The sequence below is a fragment of the Pteronotus mesoamericanus genome, unplaced genomic scaffold (genome assembly GCF_021234165.1).
Source record: "Pteronotus mesoamericanus isolate MK-2021 breed Mesoamerican mustached bat unplaced genomic scaffold, CSHL_Meso_final contig_657, whole genome shotgun sequence".
Classification (NCBI taxonomy): Eukaryota; Metazoa; Chordata; class Mammalia; order Chiroptera; family Mormoopidae; genus Pteronotus; species Pteronotus mesoamericanus.
In genome coordinates this window covers 22577698-22598403 of record NW_026555229.1, presented here as the reverse complement: position 1 = coordinate 22598403, position 20706 = coordinate 22577698, and the positions used below count along the sequence as shown (strand labels likewise).

General features: G+C 54.9%; 1 protein-coding gene across 1 annotated transcript in view; it reads left to right on the top strand.

The window, feature by feature from the left end:
- Positions 1-20706, top strand: part of ADAM12 (ADAM metallopeptidase domain 12) — a gene marked incomplete at its 5' end in the record, with an annotated part of 275701 nt that overhangs the window by 254727 nt on the left and 268 nt on the right. The window contains 2 exon segments of the mRNA XM_054581238.1: positions 1558-1737; positions 18833-18963. Of these exon segments, the coding sequence (XP_054437213.1) occupies positions 1558-1737; positions 18833-18963 (311 nt within the window).

Sequence of the window (20706 nt, the reverse complement as noted above, 5' to 3'; positions counted from 1 at the left end):
GCCCACGGGGTCTGCCACCCAAGCAGGTTCCTGTCTCCGGGCCCCTCCTGTGGTCTCAGGTGCCACCTGCTGGGTCAGGTGAGCTTCCTTGGCCCACTGTCACCCCCAGGGAATTTCTGAGAGTCACACAGCCCTGGGCAGGGGAAGCTCTGTCCACTCTATGGCTTCGAGGAGCTGGACCCTTAACCCTAAGTACCTCCTGGCTCCATATTGTCGGGTAACTTTCCTGCTACCCTGATGAACCATTACTTGAGTTCACTCTGATACATCATTTCTCCACCAAGGGGTTTGATGTATCCATAACAATAAACACATAAATTCTTTAAAAAAAAAAAAGATTCCTTGACAATGGGACTCCTTCAACAGGAGTCCACGTTGTAGCAGCAAGCAGTGTTGGTGCAGGAAAATCATTGTGGCTTATTTAGCGGGCAGCAAACGATTTTATCTCCCTTGATCTAAAAGTGGAGAGGTCGGGGCTCCATAGAGGAGGCTGCCCTCCCTGACGAGCATAACCACCGCTCACCCCCAAGCGTAGACCTAGAGCCAGAGCAGCCTTATTTCTGAGAGCCAGAAACGGGAGGGGACCTGAACAGGCATCCATCGGTAATAAAAGGGTAAACAGGCTTTGGCTCGTTTACATGGCGGACTTGCCGCTGCTACTCAGCAGTAAGAAGGATGAGCCACGGACACGCACCACATCGCGATGAGCCGCGGAATAATGACGCCGCGTGAAAGAAGCCAGACAGGAAGGAGTAGGTGCTCTGTGGTGCCATTTACGTGAAATTCCAGCAAATGCATGCTCATTAATAGTGACAGAAAGCAGGCCCGCAGTTACAGGGAAGGGGTGGGGGGACCGGAAGGGTGGCAGGAATCTCACTGGGATGACGGATAAGTTCATTATCTTGCTTATTGTGATGGTTTCATGGGTGTGGACATATGTTGGAATTGACCAAACGGCACATTTTAAATATATGCCATTAATCACGTCAAGTATACCTCAGGAAATCTGTTTTTAGACAGAGAGGAAGAAAAGAGGGAGGGAGGGAGGGCGGGGGCCGGGGGCACAAGCTCCCGCTGCCTCTGCCCTCGCCTGTCACTGAGGCCAGGGCGCTGCAGAGACCCGCCAGCTGTGGCCCCCAGCCCCCGCGCTGGCTTCCGAGCCCCCGCTCTCCTCCGGGAGCCGCCCTGGGCTCTCTCCCAGCCTGTGCGCCCGCCCTGAGCGGTGTCCTGTTTTCACAGCCCCTTTGCCGCTCCCTTCAGATCTGGTCTGTGTCTCCGCGCTTGGCACTTGCTCAGGTGTCTTGAACCTATTTGTTAATGACCGAAACCAGCGTTTTGAAATCCAAATAAAACTGAGCCCTCTCTTCCCGGTTGGGGAAGGTGTGGGGCACTTCCCTTAGAATTTGCAGTTTAAGGAAACAACAATAGGTTCCCTTTGGTGCACCTCCCGGACGTCCATCCCTCGCTCCCCCCGCAGCGGCGGGCCCATCGGCACCCTGAGGAAGCACATGTACTTGTGAGGCCCACGTATCAGGTCTTTCTGCTTTGACCCTGCAGGACAATCCCAAGAGGCTGCCCCCGTGTCAGAGCGTGGACATCAGCCGACCCCTCAACGCCCTCGACCTCCCTCGGCCCAGGTCGCCTCAGCGCGTGCTCCCGACCCTCCACCAGGCGCCCCGCGCGCCCAGCGTCCCCGCCAGACCCCTGCCGGCCGCCCCTGCGCCCAGGCCGGCCCAGGTAGGCCCTCGGCTGCTACGGGGACGGGCGCAGCTCAGGCCCCGCCTCTGAGACGTGCTGACGCCCGAGCTCGGCCGAGCCGCTTTCCTTCCCGGCCCGTGGGCTCCGCGGGCGGTCCGGTGGGGTGACCCGCGTGCGGCGTTGCGTGCAGTGCTTGGTGTGCAGCGGCGATGGTGCGACATTGTTTAGTTGCTCTTAGGAGCATTTTTTTCATGAGAGCAGTGAGGGTGCCCGTGCAGTGGTTGTCCTGACCGTGACACTTTTGAGACGTGCGGGGACACTGTTCATTAGGCCTGGACAACAGGGCAGAGATGGTCACTCTGGGAATAGCAATGGGAGTGCTTTGTGGCTGTCTGTCCTGTTCCAAATTATTTACAGAAATTTTACCACCTTTCGAGTTTCTCTATCCCAGACGCAGTGCTGTATTAGGCTCTTTCTGTGTATCGTCTCATTTTCACGCTGCGTTTGGGAACAACTGTTTCTGTGGGTTATGACCATGACCACGAATGACATCATCCACAATAGGGGCCTTGGGGCGCGGAGGACAAACACGCCAGTGAAAAGCACAGAGGTCATCGCTGGGAACTTTTCACGATGATCGGTTACATCTTCTTCTAGTAATTGTGTATCTATCTATAATTAAGTGTATTTTAAAAACATAATTTAGATTATTTTATATGGACATGGCTTTATATACTACTTCTTTTGCCTTAAAAGCATTGCACATTTACCACAGGATTAAACATTCTTTAAAAAGTTATCCTAAGGATAACACTCTACGTGCCCATGGAATATGTTTTTAAGTGCTTGACAATTAGTGGCTGCGTTTGGTCATCTCTTCAGTTTTGCTATTATAAATAGCTCTGAAATAAAGGTCTAGACAGATACATTTTGGACCCCTTTATTCCCTTAGGAGAGATTCCTAAAAGTGAAACTATTGGATTGAGAAGTGATATAACCATTTTAAATATTTTTACGGGACTTTTATATTCATTTATATCCCATTATTATAGAGCACCTGTCCCAATATGTCTCACTGTAACTTTGCTAGTACCAAGTATTTCAAAGCCTTGCCAATATGACCTATAGAACAAAATATCTCTTTTTTTCTGTCTAGTGGTTTCATGGTTACTGAAAGGGGTTGTTGAAGTTCCCAACTGTAAATGTGTCTCCTTTTCGTCCATGGGATTTTTCTTCATGTATTTTGCAGCTCAGTTGCTTGTGATACACATGGTTAGGTGGGGTGTCTTCTGGGTGAACTGGCCGTTTTATTGCTGTGTAAATCCCTCTTTAGCTCCGGTACTATTCTCTGTTCTACAATGTGCTTTATTTGATACTAATGCATCTACTTTGATTAGTGTTTACAAGGCATGGCTTTCTTCACCTTTCTTACTTTTAACGTACCTATGTCATCTTTGAAATGGTTCCTCGGAGGCAGCAGATAGTTGGGTTGTATATTTTTCATCATCCTGCCAGTCACTATCTTTGAATAGGTGCATTTAGACTATTTACATTTCATGCAGTTATTGATATGTTACCATGTATGTCTACTGTTTCATTATGGGTTTGCTTGCTCCTTATTTTTGTCTTAGTGTGCGCCTCTTCCCTGAACTCCTGCGGGTTCGTTGAGCACTTTTTAGTGTTCCATGATGACTTATGTGCAGGCTCTCTGAGTGTAGGTCTTTATGTAGTCTGTGCAAGGTTGTTCAGGGGCAGGGTTCCTCATCCTCAGCCCAGGCATTACGGCGCGCTGGCCCGGGTGAGCCTTGGCCATGCGGGACGGACCTGCTGCCTCACAGAGTGCTGGCCCGCAGCTCGGTTCCCACCAGTTAGACAGAGGAGCCCAGGGAGTCCTGCCTCCCAGCACTGCCAGATATCTTCCAGGGCTGAAAACTGCTGCTCTAAAGATTACAACGTGTGTGCATAATTTATCACAGTCTCCTGGTATCAATATTTTATCACGTCAAGTCGAATATAAAATTTTTACCACTTTTCATAAAGGTTCTGCCTTTAGGATACAGACATCTTAAATATTACCATTTCGCACATAAATATTACCATTATGCTCATATATACTCGCTTTCTACTCTCCCTTCACTCCTGATGTTCCAAGTTTCTTTCTTTTAACCTGTTACTTCTCCTTTGTGTCTGAAAACTTTCTGTAGCACTTTGGGTCCAGCAGACTTGCTGCTGGCGGCCAGCCCTCTTGGTTGCCCTTCCTCTGAACGGGTCTTCATTTCATCTTTATTTCTGAGGGCCGCCTTCACCGGGTATAGAACTCTCGGTTGACTGTGTTCTTGTTTCACATTCAGAAGTGTCGCTGCACTTCCTTCTGGCCTCCATGGTGATGCAGAATCGGCGGGAAGCTCTGCCCACGGCCCCTCTGCCGGGGAAGGGGTGTGGCTGGCCAGCGCAGGAGGAAGGGCACTGGGGCCCTGGGGCCCGGGGAGGAGGAGGAGAAGGAGAAGGAGGAGGAGAAGGAGGAGGAAAAGGAGGAGGGAGAGGCGGAGGGGCGTGGCTTTTCTCTGCTCTTCGCTGGCAGGTGGAGTGAGGTCAGGTGTGGTCCAAATGTTTCTCATTGACTGGGTCGCTTTTCCCCGGGTCTTTTGCCCGGAAATGCCAGGCCTGCCTTGGGCCTTTTCTCGGTCTGGCACCGTCGGCATTTCCAGGCTGCGGGGCCTCTCCCGAGCCCAGGTCAAGATATAAAAAAGGCAAAAACAAAACAACGAGCACTCACTCCTGGGCAGTTCCTTGAGTTCTGAGGTCCACTTACCTTCCATAAACTCTCAGAGGCTCTGTCAGCTGCTTTATGGGCTTTCCCTAGACTCTCTTGTTGTAATTAGCAGGAGAAATGGGGTGAAATGTGCTTCTTCTATCTTTTCTAGACCTCATTTCTTTTTGTATTTCTTTGATTACTGGTACCCTTGAACCGCTTTTTATATATCTATTACCAATGATTTGCTGGTAAATTGGCTGTCAGAAAAAGCGCCCTGATTTATAGGTGGTTTCTCAGCTGTAAAAACTTCCAACGTGGCCCGTTTCAGGCTATTAATGTGATCCCGCTGGCGAGGAGTAGAGACGCGGCTGCTGGAAACAGGCCGGCCGCTCCAGGGCACAGCCACCGAGCACGCCATTTGCTCTGTGACTTGTCTGTGCTTATCCTTGGCCCATATTTTCTGTTTGAGAGGCACAGTTTTCTCCCTGCTTTGTAAGAGTTTGTTTTCTTAATAGATTAAGAACATGGCCCCGGCTGGTGGGGCTCGGTGGACTGAGTGCCGGCCTGCAAACCGAAGGGTCATCGATACAAATCCCAGTCAGGGCACAGGCCTGGGTTGCAGGGCAGGTCTCCAGTTAGGGATGTGTGAGAGGCAACCACACACGGATGTTTCTCTCCCTCTCTTTCTCCCTTCCCCTTTCTCGAAAAATAAATAAATAAAATATTTTTTTTAAATATTTACCCTTTCCCACTAATTTATTGTAAACACGTTCCCTAATTTGTTTGTCTTTTCGTTTTCTCCACGCTACTCTTCGGTAGAAGAGGAGTTCCAGTTTCGAATAGTGTATTTTTTGTTTTGTGCATCCTCCCGCTCCTTTTGCGCTTGCAAAGTCCCCGCCCCTTTTGGCATCGGGACCCACCGGTGGTCTCTTCTGTTTCTCTCATTGGCTGTTGGCAGCCCTTTCACGTGCATGTCCCTAACCCGTGTGGGTTTACACTGGTGGAAGGCAGTGGGCACACCAGCGACTTCTCTGGGTGAGGCCCCTGGGAGTCTGACGAAGGTTACGAACGGGGGAAAACGCACCAGCTCTCACTGTTTTGCACGCACGTCTCGGGTGTCCACGGAGCCGGAAGCCCCTTCCCTGTGAGTTGGCTCATCCTGGGGATTTTTGTGTCTCCCTTCACGCGTCATGCTCCCTGTCAAACTGGGGGGGGGGGGGGGTGTCCCTGACGACCACGTGATCTGCGATATCGACTTGCTGGTGCCGTGTTTTCCACCGGCGGTTGACGTCCACGGAAGCGACTCCGCAAGAGTTCGGCTAAAGCCAGCCCCGAGCAAGGCCTTCATTCTGTTTTAGGAAACTGAGGGAATGTTAGCCTTTAACCATGAGCAACCAAAAAGTCTGCCCTTCTCACTGCAGGCCCGTGTCTGCCTGCAGCTTTCCCGAAACACCTGACGTAGATTAAGCTCGCGCTCCCCCCCGCCCCCCAGTCACACCTGGGGGACGGGAGTTAACTCTGCGCAGGTGTGACGGGGTGGCTCTCGTTGGGCGGCGCTGGCATTTTGTAGGTTAGAGGACCCCGCGCTCTGCCCCACAGAACACAGCACAGCAAACACAACAGTGTGCCGCCCCAACTTCCCACAAGGAAAACAGTGTCGTAAGCATTATGACATTGGTCAAGCTCACACCTAAGAAGTCAGCTGGTTCCCTCGAAAAAAGACATGTAGTCTGTCCATCAAATGTTCTGTTTGATTTTTTCCTAAACCAAGGAGGGTTGACTCTACTGCCTCCTTATCCGCAGATGCGCCTTCCCAACGCACCGCTCGCTCACCGCGACCCGAGCCCTGGAATCCCAGCGTCCCAGCCTGGCCCCCGAGCCTTGATCGGGGAAACAAACTTCAATGTCCTTTTCAGCCTGTCAGCTATTTTAGGGGGAAATTACTCAGTGTGCGCATCTAGCTGTGAGCGGACGGTTGCCAGGTTTCCCTGAACCACAACCTGACGTGAAAGGTAGAGCGTGGGCCGCAGAAAAGGAGAGTACAGTGATAAAAAAATAAATAAAAAGAGGTCCCAGGGCGGGGTGCGTGGCCGCCTGCAGCTGCCTGCGTCAGCAGGGAGCATCACAGAGCCTCCCCCCGCCCCCCCGGGAGGCGTGACACGCTGTCGAGTCCGCTCCTAGCCCCTGGGGCCCCCGGAGCCAGGGCCGTGCAGGGCACGCTGCCCTCTGCAGCCCTGTCGGGCTCCTGCCGGTCCCGCCCACGGGCCTCGTTCGCGGAGCCACCCCGTCGCATCCGGGGCTCCCCGCTTCCTGCGGCCTGTTTCTCCCAGCATCTACGTCTCATCCGGAGAACCCTGCCTTCTCATGGCGTGCCCGAGGCAGGGCAGCTTCCATCTGTCCTTCTTGCCTCCAGTGATGTTTCAGGCTCAGTTTGCTCTCGGGCCCACTCGCCCGTCTTTCTGGCGGTCCAAGATATTCATAGGGCCTTCCTCCAACAGCATCTTTCATATGAACCTGGTTTTTTTCCTATCGGCCTTCTTTCCTGCCCAACTTTCACATCCGTGCATAGGAATTGGGAAGAGGAGGGCGCGGATGGTCTTAGCCTTGGTCTCTCGTGACGCGCGTTGGGTCTTGGTGACCTCTCTTTATTCTGCCATTGCTGCCCTTCAGGGTCCCAGCCTTCTCTTGACTTCTTGGCTCCATTTGAATGGGCCAAAACAGAGTCAGCAAAACCTCTAGCAAGTTCAGTGCCTTCGTTGGCTCTGTTTAAGTCGTGTGTTACTTCTGCGGTCACGATTTCTGTCTCCCTGATGCTCAGGCACAGCCCTGCTCGGGCGCCTCTCTGGCCGGCACGCTGTCCACCTGGCCCCAGCTGTGTGCGAGGCCTGTCGTCCTGGGGTGCTCACCCCCGGACGAGAGATGCCACCAGGTCAGTGCTCTCGGCGAAGCGTGGCCCCTTCCGAAGCACCGGGACAATTTTCTGCAGCTACCGCTGCTGGGTAGACCATCCGACCGACTCTGGGAAAAGGAAGCAGAAAGAAAAACGAGAAGTTACAGGGGCAACTGCAATGGCTCCCAGGGGCCTTCGAGAGACTTGCTGGTGATGGCGAACCTCGAAGTATTTTGTGTTGTTTATCTCTGATTACGGCATTCCAAAAAGTCCATTTTACTCTATGATCATGTTTAAAATAAAAAGAATAATATATAGTAAAGGGAGGAAAGACAGGCGCATGCCGGCCTGGGTCTGGGGCAGAACGCGGAGCGGGCCTCCCGGGAGGGGCCCCTTCAGGCTCCCTGAGGCCGGGAAGGGGGTGCGAGGAGGGGGTGCCGGGGATGTGTTTCCAGAGTGAAGGGATCGCTTTGCTTAACTTCAGATGTCGTTCGTGAGGTCGACGGACTTGACTTCCAGGAGGGAAGGGGCCCCAGGCCCCTGGGTGAGCCAGGGCCCCGCGGACGAGTCCTGCCTGACACGGAGTGTCACGTTTTTCTTTCCCGTGTGCTGGCTCCTCTAAGACCTCCTCAGGCCTTCTGAGAAGCGGGCTCACCGCCGTGGCCTAGTGTCAGTCCCGAGTGGGCTGGAGAAGGAAGGAGGAGCCATCATCGCACTAAGGACAGACGTCCAGAGAGGGGCCAGCATCCCGCAGAGTCGGGTCTGAGATGCTGGGAGAGGACCCAAGGGAGAGGGAGTCCGCAGGGCAGGGAAGCAGGCAGCCCAGACACAGAGGCACCCGGGGAAACAGAAAGGCTCGGGCATAGAAGGGTGTCCCCACTGTCACACAAGGCAGGCTCTCAGATTCTAAATTTGAACTTGAGCCCTGGCTGGTGTGGCTCAGTGGATTGATCGCCAGCCTGTGAACCAAAGCGTCACTGGTTCAATTCCCAGTCAGGGCATGGGCCTGGGTTATAGGCCAGGTCCCCAGTAGGGGGTGCGTGAGAGGCAACCACACGGTGTTGTTTCTCTTCCTTTCTTTTTCCCTCCCTTCCCCTCTCTCTAAAAATAAATAAAATAAAATCTTTTAAAAAATAAATTTAAACTTAAAAGTAAGTGTGACCCTCAAAGGCTAGAAAATATGAGGGAACGCAGGTGATACTCTTTTTTTTATTTAATTGATTGAATTGAAGAGAGTGGGGCATCGATGGGCTGTTCCGCCTGGTGACGCCTTCCTCGGTTGGTCCCTGTATGTGCCCTGACCACGGGCACGGCGCACCGACCAGTGGAGCCACCAGGCCAGGGCTCCGGCGAGGTTCTTCACTGTCAGGCACCAGTGCGTGTGAGTTTATTCTCAGAGGAAAAACGGGGAGGGACAGCGATACACCCTTCTGAGGTTTTTGTTAGATTTCTAGGACATATTCAACTGGAATCCTCTATGCAGTTTATGCTGAGTCATTGGCTTAATTCATCGAAGGGTTAGACAGACACATGTCCTGTGGCCCATCAGAGAAGCACTTCTCTGCTCGCAGAAAGTTATGTCTAGAGAAGGCTGTGCTAAGAAGTCACAGACCAAAGAGCCATTTTCTGCTCTCGGGCTGCAGGGTGCCACGGTTCTGGGAGGCGTGTGAGCAGCACCCTCGGCGCAGGGCGGCCTCCCTCCCGAGAGGAAGGCCGCACGGGGGTGCCGCCCCGGCGCTCGCCTGTGCTCCCTCTGAGGTCGGCCCACAAGGCGGCGTCTGCACCCTGCATGCTGCGGGGCGGTGGGAGTAGGCTGGGGGCGGCCCTGGGCGTCGGGGGGGCCCCTCGTCCCTGGAGAACGTGCGGAAGCGGCTTTTCCTGCAGGCAGCCTTATCAGGGAGCAGAGCTCTGAGCCCAGTGGCTGAGGTTGTTTTCCCAGCCAGATTAGCTTCTGGACTAGAACAATAGGAAGCAAGAAAAAACAACTGCCTGCGCCTCCCAGGTTGATTTTTGCCGAATCCAAGTCCTTTCCTGAAAGGGCTGGTAGACCCTGAGAACGCTCCTCGGCCCGACTTCCGGCCCAGTTGTCTGCGCTGCAGAAACTCCCGGAAGTCTCAGAGGCAGGACTCGCTGCTATTTTTATTCTTATAACCAAACAGTGTATCAATGTGCTCGTGCATGTGTGTGTAGGTGTGGGTTGTTTTTTTTTTGTGGGGGGGGGGGGTGCTTTATTTTGTTGGAAGAAGGAGCTTCTGGTTGTGTTTTGAATTGTTATACAATAGCAAGCACTTCTTGGACCCCAACTATGTGGCTGACACTGCTGGGACCCTACAGTGTTTCTGACCCTCTCAACGAGGAGCCTGGGGGGTCGACACAGCCATTAGACCAGGAGGGGGCGGGGCACAGTGGGGCCCGGCAGCTGGCATGGCCCCCGGAGGTGGGGAACTGGGGCACGGACCCACGTCCCCTGTGAAGCCCCCACATGGGCCCGCACACGGCTGGCCGGGTAGGAGGGAAGGCGGGGGGCCGAGCAGCGCAGACAGCGACGGTTGGCATAACTGAGCCCCGGGATGGCCTCAGCAGGCTTCCATCCGTCCCGCCCCTCTTGCCAGAGGACAAGGGGATGCGGGAGGGCAGGAGGCTCAGTCTGAAACACGGGTCCTTCATTTCTCTTCCCTTCTGCTCCCATCACACTTGTCCAGATGGCTCTTCCTTGGCGCCGGCCCCTGTTCAGAAGCGGCGGACTTGCATTTGGAAAATCTAGGATTCGTGGTGCCTTACATGACGGAGGCCCCAGGCTTTCCGAAGAAGGGGAGGCTTTCCGTTCTGTGTTTCTGACCCACGCGGCCAGCCTGCCCGCCAGCCCCTGCTCTGTGTTGCAGGCCCTGCGACATGCCGGCTTGTGTGAAGCAAGCCTGGCTGGTCTCGCAGTCTCTTCGGTCTAAAGACTGTGGAACAATCAGACTTTGCTTGAGTAGCCACAGGGTGGGGGGTCTATTTCAAGAAGGTCCAAATCCTGCTCCCTTCCCGGACTCCTGCAGAGCGATGACCGATTAACACGGGCTGTTACTGGTAAGCAACAGCAACTCATTCGCCAGTGCTTTGTTAGGATGTAAATGTCAGCAAAACAAATTAATTCAGACCAGGATTTCAGGGCCATCTGGGGACAGCTGGTTTGCTCTGAGCCAGAGCCCCAGTTTCAAAGCCCCCAGCAGAAGGAATTCAGGTTTGAGTGAATGGGGCCTGTCCCCTCCTGACCCGTGTGGGTGTCTGACGCGTAAACCAGCCCTCCCAGGGGCCGGACATCAGAGCGCTGAGCACCTTGCTTATCAGAAATGCCAGCGTATAATGAGAAAAGGAAATCCATTTCTCAAGATGGTCTCCCAAGGAAGGGAGATGAACTACGAGAACACTGCTCTTCAGAAAAGCCTCCCTGGCCGCACGCAGCCCAAAGCTACTGACGAGGGACGCGCCGGACCGTGCCCCCTGCCTGCTCTCCACTCTCCAGGGCGGCTCTCGGGTGTCTGGAGCCCGCCTCCTCCAGCAGGTCGGCGAGCCCGCTGTCCCCCCAGGGGGACGGGGGCGGGGGAGGGGAGGCTGAGTGTCTCATGTCCAGGCACACACGCACCTGAGTCCTCTTCCTTGCATGCAGTAAACAGGTAGGGAATGTGCTGAAGTGATGTGAATTTTAAATATGAGGAAACCAGCCTTGTCCCATACCAGCTATTCCCCATGAGGCCATTGTATGTAGTGAGCCACGGCTTCATTAACACAGTCACTTCCTCCGGTAAACCTCACAGGTAGCTGCCAGGGGCTGGGACCCCTGCAAACCTCTCCCTGCCACCTGCCCAGGGCTTCCAGTGACTTGGACTCGAATGTCTTTGCTTTCAAATCATACACAAATTATTCACATGACAAACCCAGAGAAAAATAGCATAAGGGGGAAGCCATTCGTGTGAGTGTAGTATTCCACGGAGTGTGTCATTTCCACTCATTTCTGTGGCTATAAACCTGAAAATGGTACACGAAAACAGATGCATGGCATTTTACCTTTATACTTTGTAATGGGTAACATATGTCTGTAATTAAAAATTGCAACAGTCTCTTCGGAAACTGGTCCCCCTCCCACCTGTCACCAGGCGCCCTTCCCAGAAGCAGTCGTTGTTGCTAAGCTTTGTAAAATACAGCTCGGAACACAGCACAGTCTCAGGCCCGCCTGCTTCTCTCTGCGGAGTGAGCGGTTGTGGCGAGCAGGGAAATTTTCAAACCCTCAAAGTGAGAGAGGAGAGTGCAAAGAACCCTCGCGGGCCTGGCGTCTGCGTTCAGCAGCCGTCAGCCTGCTGCCCTGCTAGTTTCTCTTGGGTCCTTATTTTTCCGTTCAAGTGGCTGTTTCATGTCAGTTACGTGGGGATCTTCCTCCCTCTTTTCCCTACTGTGTGGTACTTCCGGACAGGCAGTCTTGTAACTAACTGCTTTTCTCTTGCTGCTTTTAAGATTCTCTCTCTACCTTTAACCTTTGGCGTTTTAGCTATGATGTATCTTGGCGTGGGCCTCTTTGGGTTCATCTTGTTGGGGACTCTCCGTACTCCCTAGACTTGTATGTCTATTTCCTTCACCGAGTTCGGGAAGTTTTCTGTCATCATTTTTTCAAATATGTTTCCAGTTTCTTGCTCTCTCTCCTCTCCTTCCAGCACCCCCATGATGCGAATGTGGGTGCACTTGAAGTTGCCCCAGAGGCTCTTAGACTGTTCTCATTTTTTGGATTCTTTGTTCTCTCTGCTGTTCTGATTGGATGTGTTTCTGCTCCCTTATATTCCAAACTACTGATTTGATTCTGTTTCATTTACTCTACTGTTGAGTTCCTATCATGTGTTCTTCATTTCAGTTTACTGTAGTCTTCATTTATGACTTTTTTTGTTTTGTATCTCCATTTTTGTTTCCTGTTTTCTTTGCTAAAGCTCTCACTGAGGTCATCGGCTCCTCCCCGATGTTCACTGAGCATCTTCGTAACCAGTGTTTTGAACTCTGCACCTAGTAGCTTGCTTACCTCCATTTTGTTTAGCTTTTTTTCCTGGAGTTTTGTTCTGTCCTTTCAGTTGGGGCATGATCCTTTGTCTCCTCGTCTTGGCAGCCTCCCTGTGTTCATTTCTATGTAGTAGGTGGAGCTGCTTTGACTCTGTCTTGTTAGTGTGGCCTAATGCAGTAGGTGTCCCGTAGGGCCCAGTGGCACAGCCTCCCCATCGCCCAAGCTGGGGGCTCAAGGTGCTCCCACCGTGTGGCCCGTGTGCACCCTCCTGGCGTCATGGAGCCTTGGCTGCCGTGGGCGTTTCACTGGGAGGGGCTGACCCCCGGGCTGGTCGGCCATGAGGATGGGCGGGGGCCACCCCGCAGGCCGGGACTCCTTCAGGGAGGCTCTGGCGCCAGAGGGGTCCACCCCTTGAGTGCGTCCTTGTGGAGGTGCTCGAGTGGGGCCTGGCTCGGGGCCTCCTGGGAAGTGCGGGGCAAGATCAGCCACCACCTGTGCCCTGCCCTGGGGCCGCCGAGCAGGAGCCACAGAGCCGTCTGCCGCTGGCTGGTACTCGGGCTGCGCTCGGAGGTGCCTGGGAAAGGCAAAGCTGTGGACGCAGGCCAGCCACCACTACTGCGGGAGCAAGAGGTGCTGGGCACGCCAAGGCCGGATGCTGTTGGTCTGCGGTTCGTGAGTCTTAGAGAGGCTTTAGAGAGGTCTTTAGCATGAGCCATGAGAGGCAGTTTGTATGAAAAGCCACTGGAAGCAGCTTGGGTGGGCCCAAAAGTTGGGTGGGGCAGGGCCTCAGGGAATCACCAGGGCAAAGCAGATAGTGTGAGCCAGGTTGATGGAGGCTCAGATATGGCACCTCCTGCCCACTCTGTAGGCAGAGGGAAAAGGGGGTGCTCAGCAAAAGAACAATGGCCTCCGCCAACATTTCTGTCTGGGAGAAAGCTGCCCCGCCAGCCCTCACCCTGATTTTGGATGATTCAAATCCTCCCCAGGTGCCCCTGGCTTTTTCTGAGCTGCTTCCCCAGGGCTGGAGCTCAGAGCGAGCAAGCCCGAGCCACTCCGTGCACGGGCCCTTTAAGAGGAACGCCTGGGACTCCAGAGGCCCTTCATCTCTCTCAGCCCCAATCCCGGCTGGCGTTAGAACCACAGGTTACGGGGACGTCTCTCCCCAGCACTGGAACACTGGGCTGGGGGGCCTGGCATGGGGGCTGGGACCACTGGCTCCTGGGGTGGGGCCCTCCACAGCCAAGGTATCCCTCCAGATTTTTGCCTAGTGCATGTGGGTGTGGGTCCCGCCCACTTGTGCCTCCACCCCTCCTACCAGCCTCAGCTGGGCTGCTTCTGTGTATCTGTAGCTAGAGGACTCGCATTCGGACGGACTTCAGGCAGCTCTGACTGAAGGCAGTTCCCTGGTTGAGTTGTAATTTCCATGCGGTTGTGGGAGGAGGCGAGCGCCACAGTTGCCTGCTCTGCCATCTTGACAGGAAGCCTCTCAGAGCCCTTTACACGGCCTGGAATTTATCCCGCCTCCCAGGTGCTGTGATTTTAGCTTCAGGTCCTCCGGCAGTTTGCGGTTCAGGTGTCCTTTCCCAGCCAGGCCTGCCCAGCACCACGGGACCCCTCCTTGCAGAAGCTTGGGGCGAGGTGGCAGTTCCAGCACATTCCTGCACGAGGTGCCCTGCTTTGCGGAGCCCAGCGTTCCTGGGGAGAGGTCAGGGAGGGAAAGGTCGCCTATCGACAGGCAGATGTCCCCTTTGACTCCTGTCTCCTGCACCTGAGAAGGGTATTGCGACCAAAGTCCAGGTGTTCCTCACTTGCAAGTGCCTGCAGCTTCAGACCTCGCCTCTTTGGATGCTTCTGACCCTGAGGTACTGGCCTGAGGACATCTCACTACCTTGTACCTCTTTGATGCTTTCATGAAAAATTTTCAGTGTATTTTATCCAATAATTTCAGTGGTGGTAGAGAGACGATAGGCCCGACTAACCCGTGACTGGAAATGGAAGGTCCACCCCCTGACTTTGGCCAGTCCTGTGCCGTCTGTGTAACTGCAGTTTCCAGCGTGTACATTGTGTTGTAGAGCCACTGTTCCCACAGTTTTGTGAGCCTTGCGTCTGCGTTGGAAGGATTTGGTCCGCGTCGGTAAACTCTTTCTGCCATCACTCCTTTCCTTTCCCGGCCGGCCGAAGTCCGTTCTGCTGCGCTTCCTCCCAGGAGGGCTCTTGAGGCGTCCAGCCCCTGAATTTTTGCATGTTCAAAGACATTTGGCTGCTGCTTTATTTCTTCGGGGACAGTCTGGATCACTCTTTCCTCCCCTCAAACTCTTGCGCACATGCTTCTTCTATCTGCTCTGGAGAAAGCTGAAGCTGGTTTTCCATTTTGCTCTCAGAAGGGACTCGTGTGGCTCTGAATACCATGCATGACTCCGCGGGCTTGAAGCCCAGTAGCTTCCCTAGGCTGCGTCTCAGCGGTAAGAGCAGATTCATCTCCCCCAGAGAAATGTGGGCCCTTTCGACCCATGGGTTTGACTCTCTGCAAATTAAATCTGGGTATTTTTTTTTCCTGTCTTTACTCTCTGCTCAGATTCCTTAAGTGGTACCATCTATGCATTCGCATCACTTTTGTCTTTATCTGTCCCTGCCTACCCCTGCCACCTTGAACCCTGTCCAGGCAGGACCCCCGTAGCCTTGACCGGCTTCAGGGCTGCTCTCTTGGTCCTTGGTTTTCATCACTGTTTTATTTTCTTCTTCCCCTTCTCGCCTCACTTTTGCCAGCTTCCTTTTCATTTTCTGATGTATACCTTTTTCCAGGGTGGGGTCTTAGTTTGCCTTCTTATCATGCTTCCTTTCTTCCTTTTTCTTTTGGTAGGTTTGTTTCAAGGAAGGGCATTCTTCCCGGAAAATCCATTGCAGGACAGTTAGAGGCCAGGCCAGGCCAGTGCTCAGGGCCAGCCCCGCGCGGCCTGCCTCGGGGGGACAGGGGACAGAGGGCTTTGAGGGTCGGTGGCGGACTGGCCTCCCGTGCCTTCGCCCGGCCTGAACCACGGCCGCGGCCGGGCCCCGGGCTGGCACAGGTGCTCAGCCCGTCTGCAGGGCGTGCCCTCTGCTCACGCCCCCTCCTGTTCCAACCAGCGTGGGCGCTTCCCGTCTCCCGCCGGGGGTCCACAGCAGGCAGCCGCCCCCCCACCCCAGCCTGCTGCACACTGTGCATTCCTTTCACGTGCATTAGTTCGGGGTTCTAAGTTTTCCCCAAAGATGGAGTTTTGCTCCTTTTTGTGCGTTTTCCTTACTGTTCTCAGGTAGTTTTGGAAAGAAGGAGCCGGCTTCACTCTTGCTTATCACGTGGAAGTAGCGAACAGCGGAGAATTCTTTATACTGATAGTCAAGGCACAGGGTGATATTTGTGTTTAAAGTGTCTCCAGTCCCCTAGAGAATCTGAATCATGCGGTTGCTGCTAAAACATGAACAGGAGACGGGGAGCCAGCGCACCTCCATTTCTAGCAGCGTATCTCAATTTTTCCCCAGTTCCTAGAAGTTGGAAAGGGGGACCAGCGGGGGGGTCTGAAGTTCTCCTCTTCTTGTTTGAGCTGAAACAAGGGCACATGTATTGAGCGTGAGCGGCCTGGCCGGGGCGTGTCCCCGCGCCCCTCGGGTGCCTCTGTGGCCAGGCTGGCCAGGCCTCTGGCGGAGCCCGGGGTTAGGGGCTGCAAAGGCAGCGTGAAAGCAAAGCCTGAAAGGGCGTGTGGAAGCTCTGCCCCCATCCCCCGCCCCCCCGCCCAGGTCCAATGCTCCCTGGGCTCCCCGCCTGACATCCGAGGAACGTGGCTGTATCCGCTGTCACTGACTCCGCCGTCCCACCAGGCCATTTTGTCCCGTGAGGCCTGCTGGGAAGCAGCGTCTGTGGGGATTAGCTCATCCCCGGTTCCATCAAAACCACGCCCTGGGCGTGGCAGGAGGGTGCAGGTTGGTACCTTTGCTGACCCCCAGGCATGAAGTCAGAACTTTGCATCAATGTCTTAAGAGTTTGGCCTGTTATCACTGTGGTGGCCGTATAATTTATCCTCCAAGCCAGGACACAGCTGGGAGCGTGGGATTAATAATTAAATAGAGCCGTAAACTTAAATTGGGAACAGCCCAGGCAAACCAGAATGAATGGCCAACCTAATTATCTCCAAAGTTTCCGTGATAAATCTAAGTATATGGTGATACATTATAACTAATAACTCACTTTTTCTCTAGCATGGCAATAAAAACCTGACTTTATCTTTGGATACTTATTCATACTCAGTAGCAAAACTAGTGTCATTTGATAATGAATTATTTAGTCCTCAAAGTCTTTCAGTTTTATGGGTGCATACATTCATTTTTACATTGCACACTAATATCTTGCTCACAGTTCTCTGCCCTTATAGGAAGTGGAGCTTGGTTTATTGCCATAGTTTATTACCCAGAGCTAGTTGGCAGGGTCACGGCGCCTTTAAATGGTAAATTACTCCATCAATAACAGCTGTAGGATCCAGCGCACTGTGCCCGACACTGTGCGCCCGGCCCCATGCTGAGAGCTTTACTTGGGCACAGAAATTTACAGGCAACGCCTCACGTAACCCTCACATCAACCCCAGGAGGAAGGTGCTGTTATCCTCCTCTTTCCACGACTTAGAGAAGTTAAGTAATTCGCATGGGCTTCCAGCGAAGCGCAGAGCCCGGCCGACGTGCAGCCAGCCTGCCTTCAGGGCTCACGCTGAGCGACGCGTCCTACAGTCTTTCTTCCCGGCTAAGGAGTGTGTTCAAGCTTCTATGCCACAGCCCGTTCAACGTCGCTTTAATGAGCACTGGTACCAAAGTGTCCCTTTCCAGGCGGCCCCTGTTTCGTGGCGCCTTCCCATCCCAATCTGCCCATTGCTGCGAGCGTAGATTGGGGCGCGTCTTCCTCACAGCCGTGTATACACGAGCTCCCGGGCTTGCTCCCTCTCTTTACAAAGACATGTTAAATGGTGATTATCCTGGTGTGCCCTTTCCAGGGAGCTCCGCTTGCTGAGGAAGTGTCACTTTAGCAGGATAAGTACTGCAAGAAACCCAACTCACATTTTTTTTTTAAAGATTTTATTTATTTTTAGAGAAAAGGGAAGGGAAGGAGAGAGAAGTATCAATGCGTGGTTGCCTTTCGAGTGTCCCACCCCCCAGGCATGTGCCCTGACTGGGAATCAAACCAGCAACCCTTTGCTTCACAGGCCGGCTCTCAATCCACTGAGCCACACCAGCCGGGGCTCCACTCACCTGTTTTAAAATCGTCTGGCGCGCTCCTGGATGCGTGGAACACCACGCCCTGGGACCACGAGTTATTCTAGATCTTTGCTCATCCGGTGTCCCGTCTCCCTGGAGCTTCTAGCCCCGTTTCCCGAAGACGCGCTGGGCCCTTGGGAGCACAGCTGGGCTCCGCGGACTGGAGCCCTGACAACACGGGTGCCCAGCCTGGCCCCGGGAGCCCCCACGCAAGCGGCCAGAGAGGGGGCGGCTCCCATGACCAAAAGGGACGTGTGGCTCTGCTGTCATGCGGCTTCTCTTGTTTTTCCCCTGTTCCCATGCAGCACTTTGAAATGCGAGCATGAAGGCAGGCTGGCGTTACTAAAGACTTATCTGTGTTCTGGGGGCTTCGAGGAACTCTCTAGTCTGCGCAACATGCTGTGAGACAGGCCGGTGTTGTCCCATTTCAGAGTGGGAGAAACTGAGGTTCGGCAACGGGGGCTTCCCAGGCAACCACGGGCTGGTCTCCGAGGAGGCCGGGCTGGAATAGCCCTCGAGTCTGCGCCCTCTCTCGCTGACGCCCTCGCGGCTCTCGGGCCCAGGTCCCGCCTCCCTGTCCGCGTCCTCACAGAGCTGCCGTCCCCACTGCTCAGGCATCCCCCGGTGCCTCGGCTTTCCCTCCGCGCCATCGCTTTCCAGGGGAGCCTGGGGTCCTCTGATCTAACACTGGGAGAGCACTGTGGCAGAGCGCGTGCGTATTTCATGAGCCTCTGGCACGCTGACCCCGCTGCTTCACCCGCTGTTGAACGGGTCCTGGCGTGTGATTCTGGAAAACCTGGAGGAATGAATGTGATGCTGAGAAGGATGCTTACCGCCTTCTCCTCGGAGGCCTTTACAGATTGAAAAGAAGCCGCGAGACTCAGGCAGGTTTCTACGCCCTGGGTGGCACTGGCCCCGGAGCCCCGCCTCTGCGTGCGTGGGACTAGCTGGTGCCATGGGTGACTCTTCCACATGTTAGAGAAGCCTTGGCACGAAGACCGCCCGGGCCAGCCCTGTGGTGAGAGCGTGGTGCTCAGAAAGGGTACCCAGAAAAGGAGCCGCGGGCCGTGCGGCCACTCACCATGTTCTGCCCCCCACTTTCGGGGGCACTCGGGCGGCCCCAGAGGTTGGTGTCTTGCCGCAGTCCACAGCGGCGGGTGGTCATGCACCATCTCGTGGTTTGTTGCAGGGAACTCGCAAGCCAAGCGCTCCCCAGAAGCCTCTGCCTGCAGACCCTCTGAGCAAGGCGACCCGGCTTGGCCACGCCTCCGCCAGGACCCTGGCCCCACCGCAGTCTGGGCTCCGCCTGGCGCCCCTCAGGTAGGTGGGTCACAGACACCCCCGCCCCCTTCTCCCCCAAGCCATGTGGGGCCGCTGCGGGAAGCGGGGCTTTCAGGCCACGCAGGACAGGGGTGTGGGCGGGGGTCTGGGCCAGGCTTCCTGCACCCCCACACCTGGGGGCAGTGAGAAAAATCAGCAGGAGGCCGTTGTGAGCCTGCGATCCCAGGTGTGGCCACATCCCCCTTGGCGATGGCCCAGCGTGTCCAGGAGAAGTAGACACGGCACCTCACGTGCTGTTGAGATGGGCCACCACGTGATGTGATACAGTGAAGGCTGATCACACGCCCCCCAAAGCCCTCTCAGCCCTTGGCAGACTCTGCCCCCGCCCCTGGGCCCTGGGAAGAAAGGCAGGGCGGGAGGGTCAGGCTGAAGAAGGGGCCCCGGGGCGTCAGGCTAACGGAGCCGCGAGGCAGGCGGGGACCTGGTGTAAGCGGGGGCTTCTAGGGACAACGAACGGAGGGACCGCCTCTCAGACTTTCTGCCCCTGTGGTTGCCTCTCACGCCGTCCCCCTGCAGACAAGAAGCGGGTCCTGAGTCCTGGCTCACGCAGGGAGGTGAGCCGGGTGGGGTCCTGAGTCTGGCCTGAGCTGGCTGCCCAGGGCTATGCATTTCCAGGAACTGGGCAAGCTAGGTGTCCCACCCAGCCGCTGTTAAAGTGCACTTACAGTGATACAGACTATATTTAAAATCAGATGTCATAAATGCCCAACACACCTCCCTTCCGGTTTGGTTTTTGTTGTTTTGTTTTTGGTTTTGGGTTTTTTTTGCCCCATTTCACTATTACCTGAGCTCTTGCGGTCACCTGCACCTGGTATTGCTGTGTGGCAGCCACTGCCCAGCGAGTTCCAGCTCAGGCACGTGGCATTGGGAGCCTGGATGTGTACCCTGCAGAAACAGGCAGATGTTACGAATCAGACCTTCCCCCCCACCTCCGCCCACCCAGTACACAGATGGGCGAAGCCCTTCCCTGACACGCGTGCACCCGCCCCGCCCCCAGTGGGAAGCTTGCTTTATGAGCTCAGAAGAGCCAAACGTGGCGTGCTGGCCAGGCCCGGGGGTCAGTAATCCAGCCTCTCTGAGCGGAGAAGCCTCCTGTGAGTGACTCCATTACGGCTCTGGAGGAAAACGCCAGGCCTGGGAAAGCGCTCGCCGCCTCGTAAATCTCGGAGGCAGTGGTCCCAGGGTCAGGGGGGCCGCTGCGTAGACGCGGCAGATCGCAGGGCCTCCTAGGGATCTCACAGCGGTTTGAACGCTGGTCTGAAGTTCCTTTTCTTGTGCAAAAGAAAAAGCCCGGCTTTTCACCAACATGCGGAGCAGGGACGGCCCTCCCGAGGTGTCTGCCTCGCCTCTGCCCCCCGCTGACCCCAGCGCTCCCCGGGGCAGCATGTCCCGGGAGCAGAGGGGTGCTCTGCGCAGCCACCCCGCCCCCAGAGGGGGGATTCCACACGCCCGGCTTCGCTCCCCGCAGGCACGCTCTGGCTGGCCAAAACGAGTGTATCCACACTCACAGCCTAAGTGCACCCAAAATATCAACTATTTCAATAACCTCTTAGGTTGCAATACTCCAACTCTGAAGGTATTGGGTCAAATGAATTTTATTACCAAATGTTCCCCTAGTCCTTTTTTACTCTTTTATACGGCTACTAGAAACTGTTCCATGGCACCTGGGGCTCACTCCCCTCCCGCCCGCCTCGTGTCCACTTGTGAACGGGAGGTGCAGCG